Below are 15,707 nucleotides of genomic sequence, written 5' to 3'. Positions count from 1 at the left end.
ACACCACATTTTCAATTTTAATTTATTCAACCGTTTGAAGAAAAAAAAATCGTATAATGATTTTGTTTCGTGTCATACGAATGAATAGAGGAATTTCAAGTGAACATGACTGTCATTGAACAAGGATGGCAGTAGGCCATGGTTATAGTTATATATAAACATCAGAGCACTGTGCAAAATACTGTCCGTAACGGGCAAAATATGCAGTTGACGAAATAAAGGTCCACTTGGACTTCGAAAGTTAGAGTTTGATATTAGTCTAATTACTTTCTTTTGTAATAATTTTAACCTAAGAAGGTTGGTTTTATAATTATGAATAGTCCCAGACAATATTACAATACAGGAAATGAGGCAAGATAATACCATTGTAAATACTGATGAGCAGGGGCGGCGATTTCTGTTCATGACCGGAGGATGAAATGCGAGGAATGAGGGAGCAAAGTGAACGTGCGAGGCGAAGCTAAGGTGACGGAAGTGACTTGCGAGGAAGCGTAGCGATCGACCGAGTGAGAAGATTTATGCATTTTCATTAGTCTAAACGCTGCATGCTTAGGCCCTCCAGAGCCTGAAAGTGTGCTGCAGTCTTTAAACAGTATTTGCTATACATTTTTTGTGTGCACTTTTCACATTTTCCGGGGGGGGGGGGTGGACGATTTCCCTAACAAAATGGGGGAGGGGCGTGTCCCCAATCCCCCTGATCGCCGCCCCTGGTGATGAGTGAAGTTTGAAGTAGAATATATCTCCAGCTCGATAAGACACCAATACCTCTTGAAATCTTGGAACAAATATATTATGAGGCTTCCATGAAATAAATTCCTTGATAGTGACTTCAAGAAGGGAACAATAATTGTCTGCTCTAATGATTTCATGTCCACCGATCAATAATAAATGGACATCGTTCGGGACCCGCCTACTCCTTGATCTAAAAATCACATTACTAATTTTGTCAAAGGTCAGTGACAACTTATTACTGCAAAACCAGGTATACAACGTTTGTACTTGCTTGCTAATGATATCAGTTCATTAATATTTTGACGAGACATTACAAGCTTGTATCATCAGCAAACAATGAATTATGAAATAATGCTGACGACTTTATGATGTAATTAATACAGACAAGAAACAGGAGGGGACCTAAAACAGAGCCTTGTGGTACACCACATTAAATATTTGCGATTGAGATTTGACATCATTGATCACCACATATTGTTGCCTATTTGAAAAATAATCTTGAAACCAATTCAGAGCAATTCCTTTTACACCATAGTGTGATAGTTTATTGAGGAGTATTTGGTGAACAATGGTGTCAAATGCTTGTGACAGGTCTAGAAATATATCCAGACAAAAATTTCCTTGCTCAAGATTTTTCAGAATGATATCAGTTAAATTAAAAACACCCATACCAGTAAAGGAGTTTCCGCGAAACCCTAGCTGCTGTGCCATAAACAAAATCATTTTGTTCTAAATAGTTGAACAATCGTTCATGAATCATCTTTTCCAATAATTTGGAAACAATCGGTAGCAGGGCAGTCTTTCTGTAATTTTGAATATTCCTTTTGTCATTTTTATTGAAAACTGGCACTATCTTAAAGTTATTTAGTAGAACCCCTAAGAAATGGATTTGTTAAAAGGCACTACAAAGAGGATCTGTAAATAAATGTATGCTTTCTTTTATAACTCGTGGTGTAATTTCATCAGATCACCTATTTCGAAGATTTCAAAGAAGAGCCAGCTTAACCATTTCAGACACACATGTTGGCTTTATAAAATATCAAACTGCCTGACATATTAACATCAACAGATTTTTTAAATGATGGAATGTTTTTATTATTTCTTCACCAAGTTCAACAAAATATTTATCAACCATATCAGTTTTCTGCATGTCAGTTACTAAAGGTACATGTTGAAAATACGTATTTGCAGGGAAAGAATACATTTTCTCTTCTCCTTACACATTGTTTATTTAGTCATTGTTAATTTAGAAATGTTATCTCGAAAAAAAGCTAGAAATTTGTTGGTTTACCAAAATACATTTACGATGGTTTTCAGTCATTTCGTATTTTCGAAGAGATAAACTCCGAGAGCCAACATCGCCTTGTGATATATTATCGGAAATTTGAGGAGCGTACTTACTTTCATCATATTCGTCAATTTTGTGTAAATTTGTTTCATAGGGGACCGATACTTCCAGAATCAGCTTTTTCCTAATATTTTGCCAAAACACACGAATATCAGATTTACATATACAGAGTTATTAATTGTTCTAAATTCAGGTCAGATGTTATCTGCACATCTTGACTTAATTTATCAATTCCCCCCTTGATGGTCTCTAACAGGAACAATAGATTATTATTGCTACGCAATTACTTTTCATTAAAATCTAATTTATTTCAAATGATTGCAAATCCAATAAAGGCAACGTTTAAGTAATCTAAGTATTCCTACCAAACAGGGCCACACGGAAGACCACCAAATTGGTGATATGTGCCACCCTGTATAAATATCATAAATAAATAAATAAATTTAGTTCTTTACTTGTCTGTGTAATCACAGAGGTATTTAAAAAACATATTGCATTGAGTTGTCCTGGAGGTATAGGAAATGAATCGTTACATATGCAGGCATCTTATATAATACGTATACATACGACTATTTTTGTATTGAGGATATACAATCCTTGAAACAGTTTTGTAAGCATCAATTCATGATATATATGGTTATAATAATTTTGGGATTATCATGTGTTAATACGTTCGTTCGAAATGATTGTTAATTTGTACATTCATGGTACATAGCAAGAGCAAGGGGCATGTTTCTCGAAACCCTCACCACCTTTTTTTTTCTTCAAAAAATCAAATCAAATAACTGTCCCATTTGACTAATACCTATAAATTACCATAACGAATACTTAGTTTCCTTTGCAGATCAAAATAAGTTTTGTCTAGAGAGTATATTTTCTGTTTTCAGGATAATAACGACAAGAATCGACTTAATAGGTGTATATGCAATATTGTAATGCCATGCTAGATGAGTGGCGGAAAACGTTAGCATTAATTTGTTGATAACTGATTACTTTTGGTATTTGAAAATATATTGTCCTGTTAACATATTTTCCTCCGTAAAAATGTGAGGTAAATACTGGTTCCGTTTTTCTCTTTCGCTGGTGGTCAAATATGCCGGAACGAAGCTAATTTTGCTCTTGTTGATATTCTTGATCTTCTTCTCCTTCTTCTTCTTCTTCTTCTTCTTCTTCTTCAAACTCGCCGTCCTCTTCGGCGGTGGCGTCCTGGTACTGCTGGTACTCGGACATCAAGTCGTTCATGTTGCTCTCAGCCTCAATGAACTCCGGCTCGTCCATACCCTCGCCAGTGTACCAATGAAGGTAGGCCTTGCGTCTGTACATAGCGGTGAACTGCTCAGTGATGCGTTTGAAGAGCTCCTGGATGGCGGTACTGTTGCCTACAAATGTAGCGGACATCTTAAGTCCGCGAGGAGGGATGTCACAAACAGCGGTCTTGATATTGTTGGGGATCCATTCAACGAAGTAGCTGCTGTTCTTGTTCTGAACGTTGAGCATCTGTTCGTCAACCTCCTTCATGGACATACGACCACGGAAGATTGCAGCAACAGTCAGGTAGCGACCGTGACGAGGATCACAGGCAGCCATCATGTTCTTGGCATCGAAAATCTGTTGAGTGAGTTCAGGAACCGTGAGGGCACGATACTGCTGACTACCACGGCTAGTCAGAGGAGCAAAGCCAGGAATGAAGAAATGGAGACGAGGAAACGGAACCATGTTTACCGCAAGCTTACGGAGATCTGCGTTCAACTGTCCAGGGAACCTCAGACAGGTCGTTATGCCACTCATGGTTGCAGATACAAGATGATTCAGGTCGCCATAGGTCGGAGTAGTGAGCTTCAGGGTACGGAAGCAGATATCGTAGAGGGCTTCGTTGTCGATGCAGAACGTCTCATCCGTGTTCTCGACCAGTTGATGGACGGAGAGGGTGGCGTTGTAGGGTTCGACAACGGTGTCTGAAACCTTCGGTGAAGGGACGACGCTAAATGTTGTCATAATTCGATCTGGATATTCTTCACGGATCTTGTTAATAAGAAGGGTACCCATTCCAGAACCGGTGCCACCACCAAGAGAGTGTGTCAGTTGAAAACCCTGTATCAAGATTAAAAATAAAATTAAAGTCGGTTACATTGATTACATTAATAATAATAATAACTTTTACTAATACTGCGCTTTTCATATGAAAATTATTTCAAAGCACTTAACAATATCAATGCAAGTAAAACTAAACAGAGTAATGACAAAAGAACAAATTTAAAGTGAAATTATCAAACATAAGATAACAAGGTAAGGTAACAATTTAAGAACTAGGTTGAATATGCTTTTTCCATTAGGTAGGTTTTTTATTTTAATCTAAACAAAGTAATATCAGACATGTAACGAATGGAGGCTGGAAAAGAATTCCACAAACGTGGACCTATCGCCAAAGTATTTTGATTTTGCCTTTTTAACGGTCAAGAGAGCTTGATTTGCAGAGCGAAGGGGCCCATTGGATGTGTATAACTCATGAATCAGTTCAGAAAGATAATTTGGGGCATGACCATGACATGAAAGTTAAAAGAAGAACTATGAACTGGACGCGAAATTGAATGGGAAGCCGATGCAATCGTTTAAGGGTTGAAACAATCAAACTTAACACTATACACAAGTTGCTGTACAAAGAGAAACACGCTATTGCTAATGTTGCTTTTAATCTTAAAGGTTATACAAAGTTTTGGTATGGGGTCGTGAATTTGGTTCAAATGAACATATTAGAAGCATATGTGACCCTACAATATTCAGTGATCGTTGTCGCGGTTGAAATCGATTCTAAAGTTATGAAATTATAAATAATAAACTCTTTATGTTGTATAGCTCCCTCTCAAGGTCAATATATTAATTAAGCTATAAAACAATGTTTCTTGACTAATATCGACCGATTTACTATTCCCATTTGGAAATTATATATCACAACTACATATTCTGAAATGTTCATGGTCGCAGCTACCATTGTACGGCCGTACGGCACTATTTGAAATTTATCAGAATTTACCGGGAGCACCGGTAAATGTTTATATTCAATTTTTCTCGAAGGCAGAAGTGTTTGAGGGGTTAAATTTTTTAGTGCTTATATTACATCCACAGGGGTATCCAAATATATAAAAATTGAAAAGAATCACCACCACCCAATTTTCGAAAATTCCCAAAACTTTGTATTACCTTTAATTACAAAGAAAACAATAATTACATTCCTTGAAACAAGTTACACACTTCTTAAAAGTAACTCTACAGAAAAAATTGCACTATAATGACATTGTTGCTGTCAAGCTTGACTATATATAAAACAATATTCTTATCTTACTTGGAGACAATCACAGCTCTCAGCTTCCTTCCGCACGATATCCAAGACAGAGTCCACCAGTTCAGCACCCTCTGTGTAGTATCCTCTGGCCCAGTTGTTCCCTGCTCCGCTCTGACCGAAGACGAAGTTGTCTGGTCTGAAGATCTGACCAAAGGGACCTGATCTGACCGAGTCCATGGTGCCTGGCTCGAGGTCGACGAGCACGGCTCGTGGAACGTACTTGCCGCCGGCAGCCTCATTGTAGTAAACATTGATACGCTCCAGCTGGAGATCAGAGTCGCCATGGTAGGTACCGGTCGGGTCGATGCCGTGTTCGTCAGAGATCACCTCCCAGAACTATCGATAAATCGTGAAAAGGAATGTTGTTTTCTGAGAATTTCTGCCGTCTTATAACCACATCAACAACAGCAACAATAATAATGAAACTAATAATTAGAAATAATAGTAATTCAGTACGCCTAGCCGTTGAGCCTTTATTCGACAAAATACGAAACAAAGGACTTAATCAAAAACACATGAATGGCAGTAACACTATTGCATTGCAAAGGTTGGAAATATTACATCTCAGTTTCACCAATGAAATCTACCCTAGCCCCACAATAGACCGAACTAAAAACTTACATTACCCCTATAACGGCCAAGAATCGGTCAACTGGAGTCAGTTTGGTGGTTATACTGAGGTATTGAGTGCCGTTGAAAAGGTATTTATAATATTGATACAGTTTATGCTACGGGGTTAAAGTTGCGGCATAATTATTATACGACGAAAGCTTAACTTCCAAACTGTCTCTTTACTGTGGAATCAGGGGAATTGTTTACAAAATCTTAAAGAATTATATGCGTTATATCAAGATTACCGAGAGCATGAATACATGGAAAGACAATTAACTTTATATACTTACATACTCTAAATTCAGTTCCAAATTTTATCTTCTTCTTAAAAAGTTTGCCGGATCATGACCGGCAAACAAACGCTTTTCAAGACAAAGGCTATACAAATCACTTGCCTTTGCAAATTAGTAGTGGAAATCCTTATCGAACCGTCAAATGCAAAGGACTTGCGCACACTCCTCAAGGTTAGTTGGTTGGTTTTACCTGACGTCTAAAAGAACATTGGCCCGAATTCACAAAGGAGGTTTGTCGACAAACCGAGGTTTATGTACGTCATATGACGCGTTTTGACGCGTTTTTTACAAACCTGGTTTTTAAATAACAAAAGGAGGTTTGTCGAAACAAAAGGAGGTTTGTCGACAAACCTCTTTTGTGAATTCGGGCCATTATGTTTGTGAGTAAGCGACCAGGGACACTCCTCTATACCCAAGCACCAGATTGTCAACATTTTAGAAAACACTTTGCAATGCATTTCCCTCAAGTGGAAGAGTACGGGCTGTCAACTGAGAATCTGAAACGGTTTATCGAAATATACTACCGTCATCAAATTATTTTTAAATGAATTTTCCAAGTTACAAGGGGTTAATTTCAAGCGAAACGAATCTTTTACTCACCTTTGCTCCGATCTGATTACCACACTGACCTGCCTGAAGGTGAACAATCTCTCGCATAGTGATAGATTTGGTGGGATTTTAATCCCACAAGAAAATGAAATAACTTGATGATATGCAATCGCCTTCAGTCGGAATATACAATGATGGTTATCTACAGAGCACGAGGGAGCGAATGTTAACGAGCCTTTGCCTAAAACAGCGATGCGAAATGAATCAATGAAGAGCCAACCTCGTTAGTCTACAGGATTGTTTGCCACGTTACTATGGTGATGGCCTTGCTTAGTATTGAAGGGCAGTCCAATCTTTGTAATTACTCCATGGAAGCGGTAATATAAGAGAAACTGAATGGCGAAAGTTTGAAGTAAATTGGACCAATTATAATTACGCTATGAATGTTTAAAATATGGCATCTCTTAAGCTATGCGAATCTCAAATTGGTATTTTTTTCGTCACTAGGTTGTGACGTATCACGGACAACTCTGTGGTTTGTCGTGTGCAAAAGTATTTCAAATTTTAGTTTGCTAATTAGTGCCTTCTCCTTTGGGGAATTACACAAAGTACATTATTGATAGCTTATCATTAAAGGATCTGTTAAAGAAAGAGACACTGCCTAGTCATTTAAACAAACAAAAAAATCACAACAAACAAAAAAAATCGGTATTTTGAACAGAAACTATGAACAGAAGGTTATGCAAAATGTCATTGTAATTTCTATTCGTAGCTTTTTTCCTAGTGTTTGCTATGGAAAAATATGTATCTAAGGCAAAATCAACAGCCTCGTTCATCACCTTTTGAAACCTACTAACATAAGGACGTTCATGTATTCGAACACATGATTTGTAAGGGGTATACACAGGCTGTTGAAATTGACATTTCTCTTTGGGCTGATTTCTCGAAAATTTTGGTGATCGTGTTATGAAGAAATTTAAAAAGAATAATTGGCATTAAACGCACAATCATGCCGGGGAAGCGTTTTTGTTTGCAAAGAGATACTGCCAGGGTGAGCCGGTTGTTAGTATTTCTTATCATCATTCAGAACTGAAATCAGAAAGATGATATTCGTTTATATTTTCGTATCTAATATAATTGTCATTTTTTCGAAAATCGGATCGCAGGAGCATCGTATAGTGTGCGCTGGGCATATTAAACGCTTACCCTAATCCGGACCCTAATCCCGACCCTAACCCTAACCTAAAACGCAATTGTCATCCTATAACATATGACGTAGGTATCTTGGAAGACGTGTCCTCGGAGCAAATGTCAGATCACAGTCAAATCATTCCTCTTTGTGCAATATATACTGTTTAGACGTAGATCCGAATCAAAATGATTGTTCGAGAGCGTACACGTGACCAGCCATTTTTTTTGCCGAACACTTAATTTTGATAATGACCAGTCATTATCAAAAGGTCATTAGTAAAATCATGTTATAAAACATCATTTTATTAAAAAAAATAAAACATCAACTTATAAAACAAATAATACACATAATTTTGTTCGGGCATTTAGTAAAATTACCCACACTCGGTACCTTCGAAACAGTCCAGACACCCCCGGCTATCGCCTCGGGAGTGTTAGAGTGTTAGTGGATGGACATGATTTGCAGAAGCAGACGATGTCCCATGACATCTCACACATTTTCAGTGACTGTTTCTTCATCTTCTCTTGAGTTCTTTCTCTTACTTCACTACCGTCAGGCTAAATTTGTAATCTATTGCCTCGCTCTAAACCCCGCGCATGGTTTTATTTTGATGACAAATGCAGCGATACAAACTTAAACGAATCTGTTGCTTGTAAACAAAATAAGACGCCATTGTATATTCAGCTGCACACACCGCGGTGTGTTCGGCGTTTCAAGAGGGAACAAATGCCGTCCTTAATATCATTCCGGGTGGTTTTCAATTTGAAAGTGTGGTTTCTTTGATTGTTAATTAACCCCTATCCTGTGTATTTACAAACAAAAGATTTAGTTATCAGAATCGGTTTCATATCCCCTTTTGAATGGTTTGAAATACCATCACATTCTTCAGGTGATATGCGGGGCTGTATTTAAGCGTTTTGTAATATATAATAATCATTACTTCGAATGTTTCCAAGCATTGAATTTTGATAACCTGCAGCCTTTTCACACACACCTAAAATTCATCGTATCTAGAGATGATTAGTATAAAACATGTTTAACTCAACAGTTTCAAACACGTTTAAAGAAAAATTTCCCTGTGTGAACATCGTTTATACGATGTTCGGATAGATACGAAGTCGCGATTCATACGCCCCTTAAAGCAGGCTGCAGATACGAAGTTCGTATCTAGACAGCTTGACATCTTGTGTGTGACGGTTTAAACGTGTTTAAACTGGATGGAGCGTGTGCTTTGTTTGATATGACCTGACCTTCAATGCGCAATGGCACTACTGCGCATTTTAAGAGCAGTAGTTAATCACGAAACGATTAACGATCGCACCGAAATGTCTGTGTGTGAATTATGTCGTATGTACACATGATTAGTTTAAAGCCCTTTAAACTAATCATGTTTATAGAATTTTAGCTGTGTGTGAAAAGGCTGCTAGTCGAATCAAATTTTCAACTTTGCAATAATGAAAATAAAGTTAGTTTTTAAAATCAATGAATATCTACTTTAAGCATTTGGGAATTAGATAATTCAGTTGTTAACGGTTTAAAATCATCATTAGCTCCCGTCAAAGTAAAAAAACAAATATTAATGTATATTGCAATGATTAATATAACAAATTACCTTTGAAAGCCATAAAGACGAAAGCTTTGCAAAAGCGTTATTTTCAAAGGAATAATATCAGTTGCAAATTTATTATAAACAAAAAGATTTTCAAGTTGTCCATATTAATTTGGCGTGGAGTTTGTCACACCGCTCTCTAAAGCACAAATTAATTTATCTGAGAAAATTAATGTATCTATATTATTCTGGTATGGGTTAATTCATTATTGATAATATCTCATCTTTCTCTTTTCATTACAACGGAACGTCTGTCCGCTCTTATTGCAAAGTCAAACGTAAATCCACACGTGGAAATGATGTATGGTAAATGTGCAGGAGTGGTTCGGAAAAGCATGTGTACGATTTACCGTATAGTTTACATATATTATATTGTACAGTATATATATATATATATATTTGGAGGGGGCAGGGCTTGAGAACTTAAGCAACCCCTACTAGTAAATCCACATCCTAAATTAGTCGGTCATGTTGGTTGAAAGTTACAGCGGAATGAGCGTCCATGCAAATTTTGCATTATTGGTTTCCTACATGTAATGTTATGTATTTCCCTCTTGTATTATACAACGATATGACTTTGGTATAATAATCGAGTTAAAACAACTTTTGGTGCAATATGTCAAAGACATGTGAATAGTAAAAGGAAGAACAAATGAGAGATGTAAGGAGAGTATGAGAGAGAGAGAGAGAGAGAGAGAGAGGATAGGGAAATGGAGAGAGAGGTGGTGAAAAGGGAGGAAAAGAAGATGTATATATATATATATATATATATAGAGAGAGAGAGAGAGAGAGAGAGAGAGAAGGGGTAGAGAAAAGGAGAGGGCTGGTGAAAAAGGAGAAGAATATATGATACATATATATATATATATATATATATATACATAGAGAAAGAGAGAGAGAGAGAGAGAGAGAGAGAGAGTAGGGATAGATAAATGGAGAGAGGTGGTGAAAATGGAGGAAAGGAAGACAGTAGAGAGAGAAAGTAGTGATAGAGTGACAGAAAGAAAGAGTCGGGGGCTAAGATAATGGTAAACTTATTTTACACCCACCCTGACACACACACAAACACACACACATATTTTTATATATAGGGATCTTCAAAAATAAACTTGTATTGTAATACAAACTCACCATCTTCTTTCAGTAGACAAAGATCAATGCAATGAAACACACGAATCCTTTATATGAATTAATTTATGTTAATTTGTGCAAATAACAGTTATTTGAAACAATTTCCCATTCATATAGAAAAGAACAATAATGCATCTACTGATAGGGATAATGTGATTTGTACAATAAAAATTATTAATATTCATCTCGCCACTGAATTCAAGTCACTCCATGACTTGTAACATTGCTTTATTACCAGCAAATATCGTTTGTTTGGTGTTGCTGTTGTTCTTCTTCTTTTGCTGAGATTAAAAACGTTTAATGAGTGTTAGGGTGCGTTCAAATTATTTCCCCGTCGTTTATGAGGTACATCGTACCCTCAACTAAACTCCTATGATGCCATGAAACGTGATTTTTCTGAACTAAGGGATGTTTTGTTTACTTTAGTCTTCTGTTGAGGGTGGTTTGAGGAATTTGCTCTCCTCGATTTGAGATGAATTTTGATCGCGTGGCTACATTTAATAAAATAAGTCTACGCATGAATAACATACATTCAGACGAAGACCACATAGATCCTATAATGAGGGAGCTAAATGACAGCGACGCACACACACGCACATGCACGCACGCACACTCACGCACACGCACACACGCTCCGCACGCACACGCCGGATCAGAGATCAGACACGACTGGGCATCTTTTCACGTAACCGTCATAATTACAAGTTTACCGACATCTCATTGAAATGCATGTCAATTATACAGTACAGACGTTTTAATGTTATGCCGGAGGTCGGTAAACTTGTTCTAATGACGGTTCCGTGAAAGGCTGCCAGGAGAACCAATTGTAGAATCGCGTAAAAGATCAAACAGAAAGACGAGTTTTAGAGCCGATAGATTTATTTCGTTCAATAAATAGTTTATAACATGGTTAGTGTAAAATAAGAATGATAGGCATTTATTTAAAAATGCACACATTGATGAAATGATCTTGAATTTCCCTTCATCGGTAAGCATGATTAGTATTTCACTGTGGAAAAAGTGTAAATCATACAGTAACGTATTTTCTTATTTAATTAGAAATTTTAAAAATGACGAAAAAAGGGCATTATTCTCAGATGTATGAAACTAGATTAATTACCAGGTAAACTTGGTTTTTTTCAAAATCGATAAAGTCAACGTACACAGTAGTATATGTAGCTATTTGCTTTTCTGAGTTACTGTTTATTCATAATCACAAGACATTAATAAACATGCTGTCATTGAGTTGTCCAGGAGGTTTAGGGAATGCATTGGTACATATTTAGGTATCTTATTTAATATGTTTATATACGTTTTTGGGGAAATGAGGATAAATAAGACTTGAAACAATTTAGTTATCATAAATTCATCATACATGGTTATAACGATTCACACCTTCATTAAATCAAGTCACACGACTATACCACAAGAAAAATAAAGACTAATTTGTTTCGGGTCTTTTGGGTCCTATTTTACTCTATCGTTGGTGATCGATATGACGGAATGAAGCTAACTCTCTTCTTGATAGTCTTGGTCGTCTGCTTCTTCTTCTTCAAACTCGCCCTCCTCTTCGGCGGTGGCGTCCTGGTACTGCTGGTACTCGGACACCAAGTCGTTCATGTTGCTCTCAGCCTCAGTGAACTCCATCTCGTCCATACCCTCACCAGTGTACCAATGGAGGAAGGCTTTTCGTCTGAACATAGCGGTGAACTGCTCAGAGATGCGCTTGAAGAGTTCCTGGATGGCGGTGCTGTTGCCTACAAAGGTAGCGGACATCTTAAGTCCGCGAGGAGGGATGTCACAAACAGCGGTCTTGACATTATTCGGGATCCATTCGACGAAGTAGCTGCTGTTCTTGTTTTGTACGTTGAGCATTTGTTCGTCGACCTCCTTCATGGACATGCGGCCACGGAAAACGGCGGCAACGGTCAGGTAGCGGCCGTGGCGAGGATCGCATGCAGCCATCATGTTCTTGGCATCGAAAATCTGTTGAGTGAGCTCAGGAACAGTGAGGGCACGATACTGCTGACTACCACGGCTAGTAAGAGGAGCAAAGCCAGGAATGAAGAAATGAAGACGAGGAAAGGGAACCATGTTTACCGCCAGCTTACGGAGATCTGCGTTCAACTGTCCAGGGAATCTCAGACAGGTCGTTATGCCGCTCATGGTTGCACACACGAGATGATTCAAGTCACCATAGGTGGGTGTGGTGAGCTTCAGGGTACGAAAGCAGATATCGTAGAGGGCTTCGTTGTCGATGCAGAAAGTCTCATCGGTGTTCTCGACCAGTTGATGGACGGAGAGGGTGGCGTTGTAGGGTTCGACAACGGTGTCTGAAACCTTCGGCGAAGGGACGACGCTAAATGTTGTCATAATTCGATCGGGATACTCTTCACGGATCTTGCTGATAAGAAGGGTACCCATTCCAGAACCGGTGCCACCACCAAGAGAGTGTGTCAATTGAAAACCCTGTATCATGATACAAAAATGATATCAAAGTCGGTTTAATACATTTATAACATTGAAACAAACTAACTCAACACTTTACACAGGTTGCTCTACAGGGCAAAATACGCTACTGCTATTATTACTGTCAATCTTAACTATACAAAGAAAGCAATGATTACATTTCTGAAACAAACAAATACATTCTAAGTTACACACTTTCTATTTAATACCTACAAAAAAGTGCACTTCTGTTATTGTTGCTGTTAATCTTGACTATATAGAAAACAATATTCTTATCTTACTTGGAGACAATCACAGCTCTCAGCTTCTTTCCGCACGATATCCAAGACAGAGTCCACCAGTTCAGCGCCCTCTGTGTAGTGTCCCTTGGCCCAGTTGTTCCCTGCCCCGCTCTGGCCGAAGACGAAGTTGTCTGGTCTGAAGATCTGACCAAATGGACCAGAACGGACTGAGTCCATGGTGCCTGGCTCGAGATCGACGAGCACGGCTCGTGGAACGTACTTGCCGCCGGTAGCCTCATTGTAATAGACGTTGATACGCTCGAGCTGGAGATCAGAGTCGCCATGGTAGGTACCAGTCGGGTCGATGCCATGTTCATCAGAGATCACCTCCCAGAACTATTACGATAAATCGTGAAAAGGAATGGTTCTATCTTAGATATTTTGTTGTCTCATAACCACATCAACAACCAAAAGAACAGCCACAATAATAACGATACTAATAATTAGAAATGATAATAATTCAGTACGCCTATGCTGCTGAGTCTTTAATCGACACAAATACGAAACAAAGAACTCGTATACACGATAATATTGTATGCTTGTGAGTATTGGCGACCAGGTATTCGACACCTTTTAATTCTCTCCGAGGGACTTGAGGATTTATAATGCCTTAACAAAGGGCACCAGCGCGTCGACATGGATTCGGACTCAGGACCCTCACTTAGGAGTCCACTTCTCTATACCACAGAACCATCACGCTTCCTTTGTTTAAATGGATTGTCAACATTTTAGAAAACCCTTTGCAGTGCATTTCCCTAACTAAAAGCGGAACAGTACGGGCTGTCGATTGGTGATCTGAAACGGTTTATCGAAATGCGCTATCATCAAAAAAGTGTTTTTTTTCTTCCCTCCAAGTTACAAGGGATTAATTTCAAGAGAAACGAATCTTTGACTCACCTTTGCTCCGATCTGGTTACCACACTGACCTGCCTGAAGGTGAACAATCTCTCGCATAGTGATAGATTTGGTGGGATTTTAATCCCACAAGAAAATGAAATGACTTGATGATGTGCAAACACCTCCAATCGGAATATACAATGATGGTTGTCTATAGAGCATGAGGGAGCGAATGTTAACGAGCCGTTGCCTGCATATAGTTATATGGGCTGTTCCCTTCCATTCGCTTTACCCACCAACAAAGGAAAGCATCCGTACCTAGTATGCAAATTTGCTGGGATCAACTCAAATTTCTCATTTGTAGATAATAGCAGCAACGGAAATCTATTTACAACCGGCGTGCAATTTGAGACGATCCCAGAGGGCCTTGGCATGGAATCGACCAATAGCAACTGAAATCTTGAAGTTCTTGGCCAATATTAATCTGCTTTTGTTGTCGCGACAGTCGCATTGGGGTAGCATCGTTGTTACTATGGAGACAGCGATGTGGAATGAGTTAATGAAGCGCGAACCTCGTTAGTCTATGGGATTGTTTGCCACGTTGCTATGGTGATGAAACGATCGTATATAGCTCAAGGACCTTGATTAGTTGGAGAGTATTAAAGGACAATCCAACCTTTATAATTATTCCATTTGTATGGAAGCGGCAATGTAAGAGAAACAGAATGGCGAAAATTTGAAATATATCGGACCAATTATAATTACGCTATGAATTGTTCAAAATATGACATCCCTAAAGCTATGCGAATCTCAAATTGGCATTTTTTTTTTCGTCACTGGATTGTGATGCAGTCACGGACAACTCTCCCTTGTGTCGTGTTGTACAAAAGTATTACAATTTGTTGTTTTGCTACTAAGCGCCTTCTTCCTTGGGACGTTTAATACACAAAGTATATAATGGAAAGCTTATCATTAAAGATTCTCTTAAATAAGGAATCACTCCCTAGTCATACAAAAAATACATTTTAGTCATTTTTAACAGAAACTACGAAGAGAAAGGTTATGCAATATGTCATTGTAATTTCTACTGTACTTATTCACCCCCCTAGTGTTTGCTTTAGAGAATACGAGTCTAATAATCATTCGTTCGTAGCCCATGGTTACCGGAGATAGAAGAGGTCGCCGTTTATTTTGAACGAGAGGTTTGAGACCATCCCTGGCATGCTGGCATCCGATTGACCAATGGCGTATGGTCGATTCCAAGTTCGTGGTCACTTTTGCCTTGGAATTGTTTCCTCCATAATGGACAGAGGG

General features: G+C 38.4%; 1 protein-coding gene across 3 annotated transcripts; it reads right to left on the bottom strand.

Annotated features, from left to right (window-relative positions):
* Nucleotides 1-2,578: 2,578 nt before the first annotated feature.
* On the bottom strand, nucleotides 2,579-14,787 carry LOC591018 (tubulin beta-4B chain). 3 transcript variants are annotated; one of them, XM_030986851.1, is made up of 3 exons: nucleotides 14,454-14,787; nucleotides 5,421-5,756; nucleotides 2,579-4,171 (listed from the first exon to the last, which is right to left on the bottom strand). In XM_030986851.1, the coding sequence occupies exons 1-3, from the start codon at nucleotides 14,508-14,510 to the stop codon at nucleotides 3,188-3,190; spliced, it is 1,377 nt and encodes a 458-aa protein (XP_030842711.1). In that variant the 5' UTR covers nucleotides 14,511-14,787; the 3' UTR covers nucleotides 2,579-3,187. The 3 variants fall into 3 exon arrangements, with proteins under 3 accessions (XP_030842711.1, XP_030842710.1, XP_030842712.1); XM_030986850.1 differs by lacking the exon at nucleotides 14,454-14,787 and adding an exon at nucleotides 6,926-7,059; XM_030986852.1 differs by lacking the exons at nucleotides 2,579-4,171; nucleotides 5,421-5,756 and adding exons at nucleotides 11,668-13,275; nucleotides 13,557-13,892 and having other exon boundaries at nucleotides 14,454-14,661.
* Nucleotides 14,788-15,707: the final 920 nt, after the last annotated feature.

Source organism: Strongylocentrotus purpuratus, unplaced genomic scaffold, assembly GCF_000002235.5.
Source record: "Strongylocentrotus purpuratus isolate Spur 01 unplaced genomic scaffold, Spur_5.0 spur5_scaffold_16, whole genome shotgun sequence".
NCBI classification, from domain to species: domain Eukaryota; kingdom Metazoa; phylum Echinodermata; class Echinoidea; order Camarodonta; family Strongylocentrotidae; genus Strongylocentrotus; species Strongylocentrotus purpuratus.
This window is presented reverse-complemented; position numbering and strand designations above follow the sequence as displayed.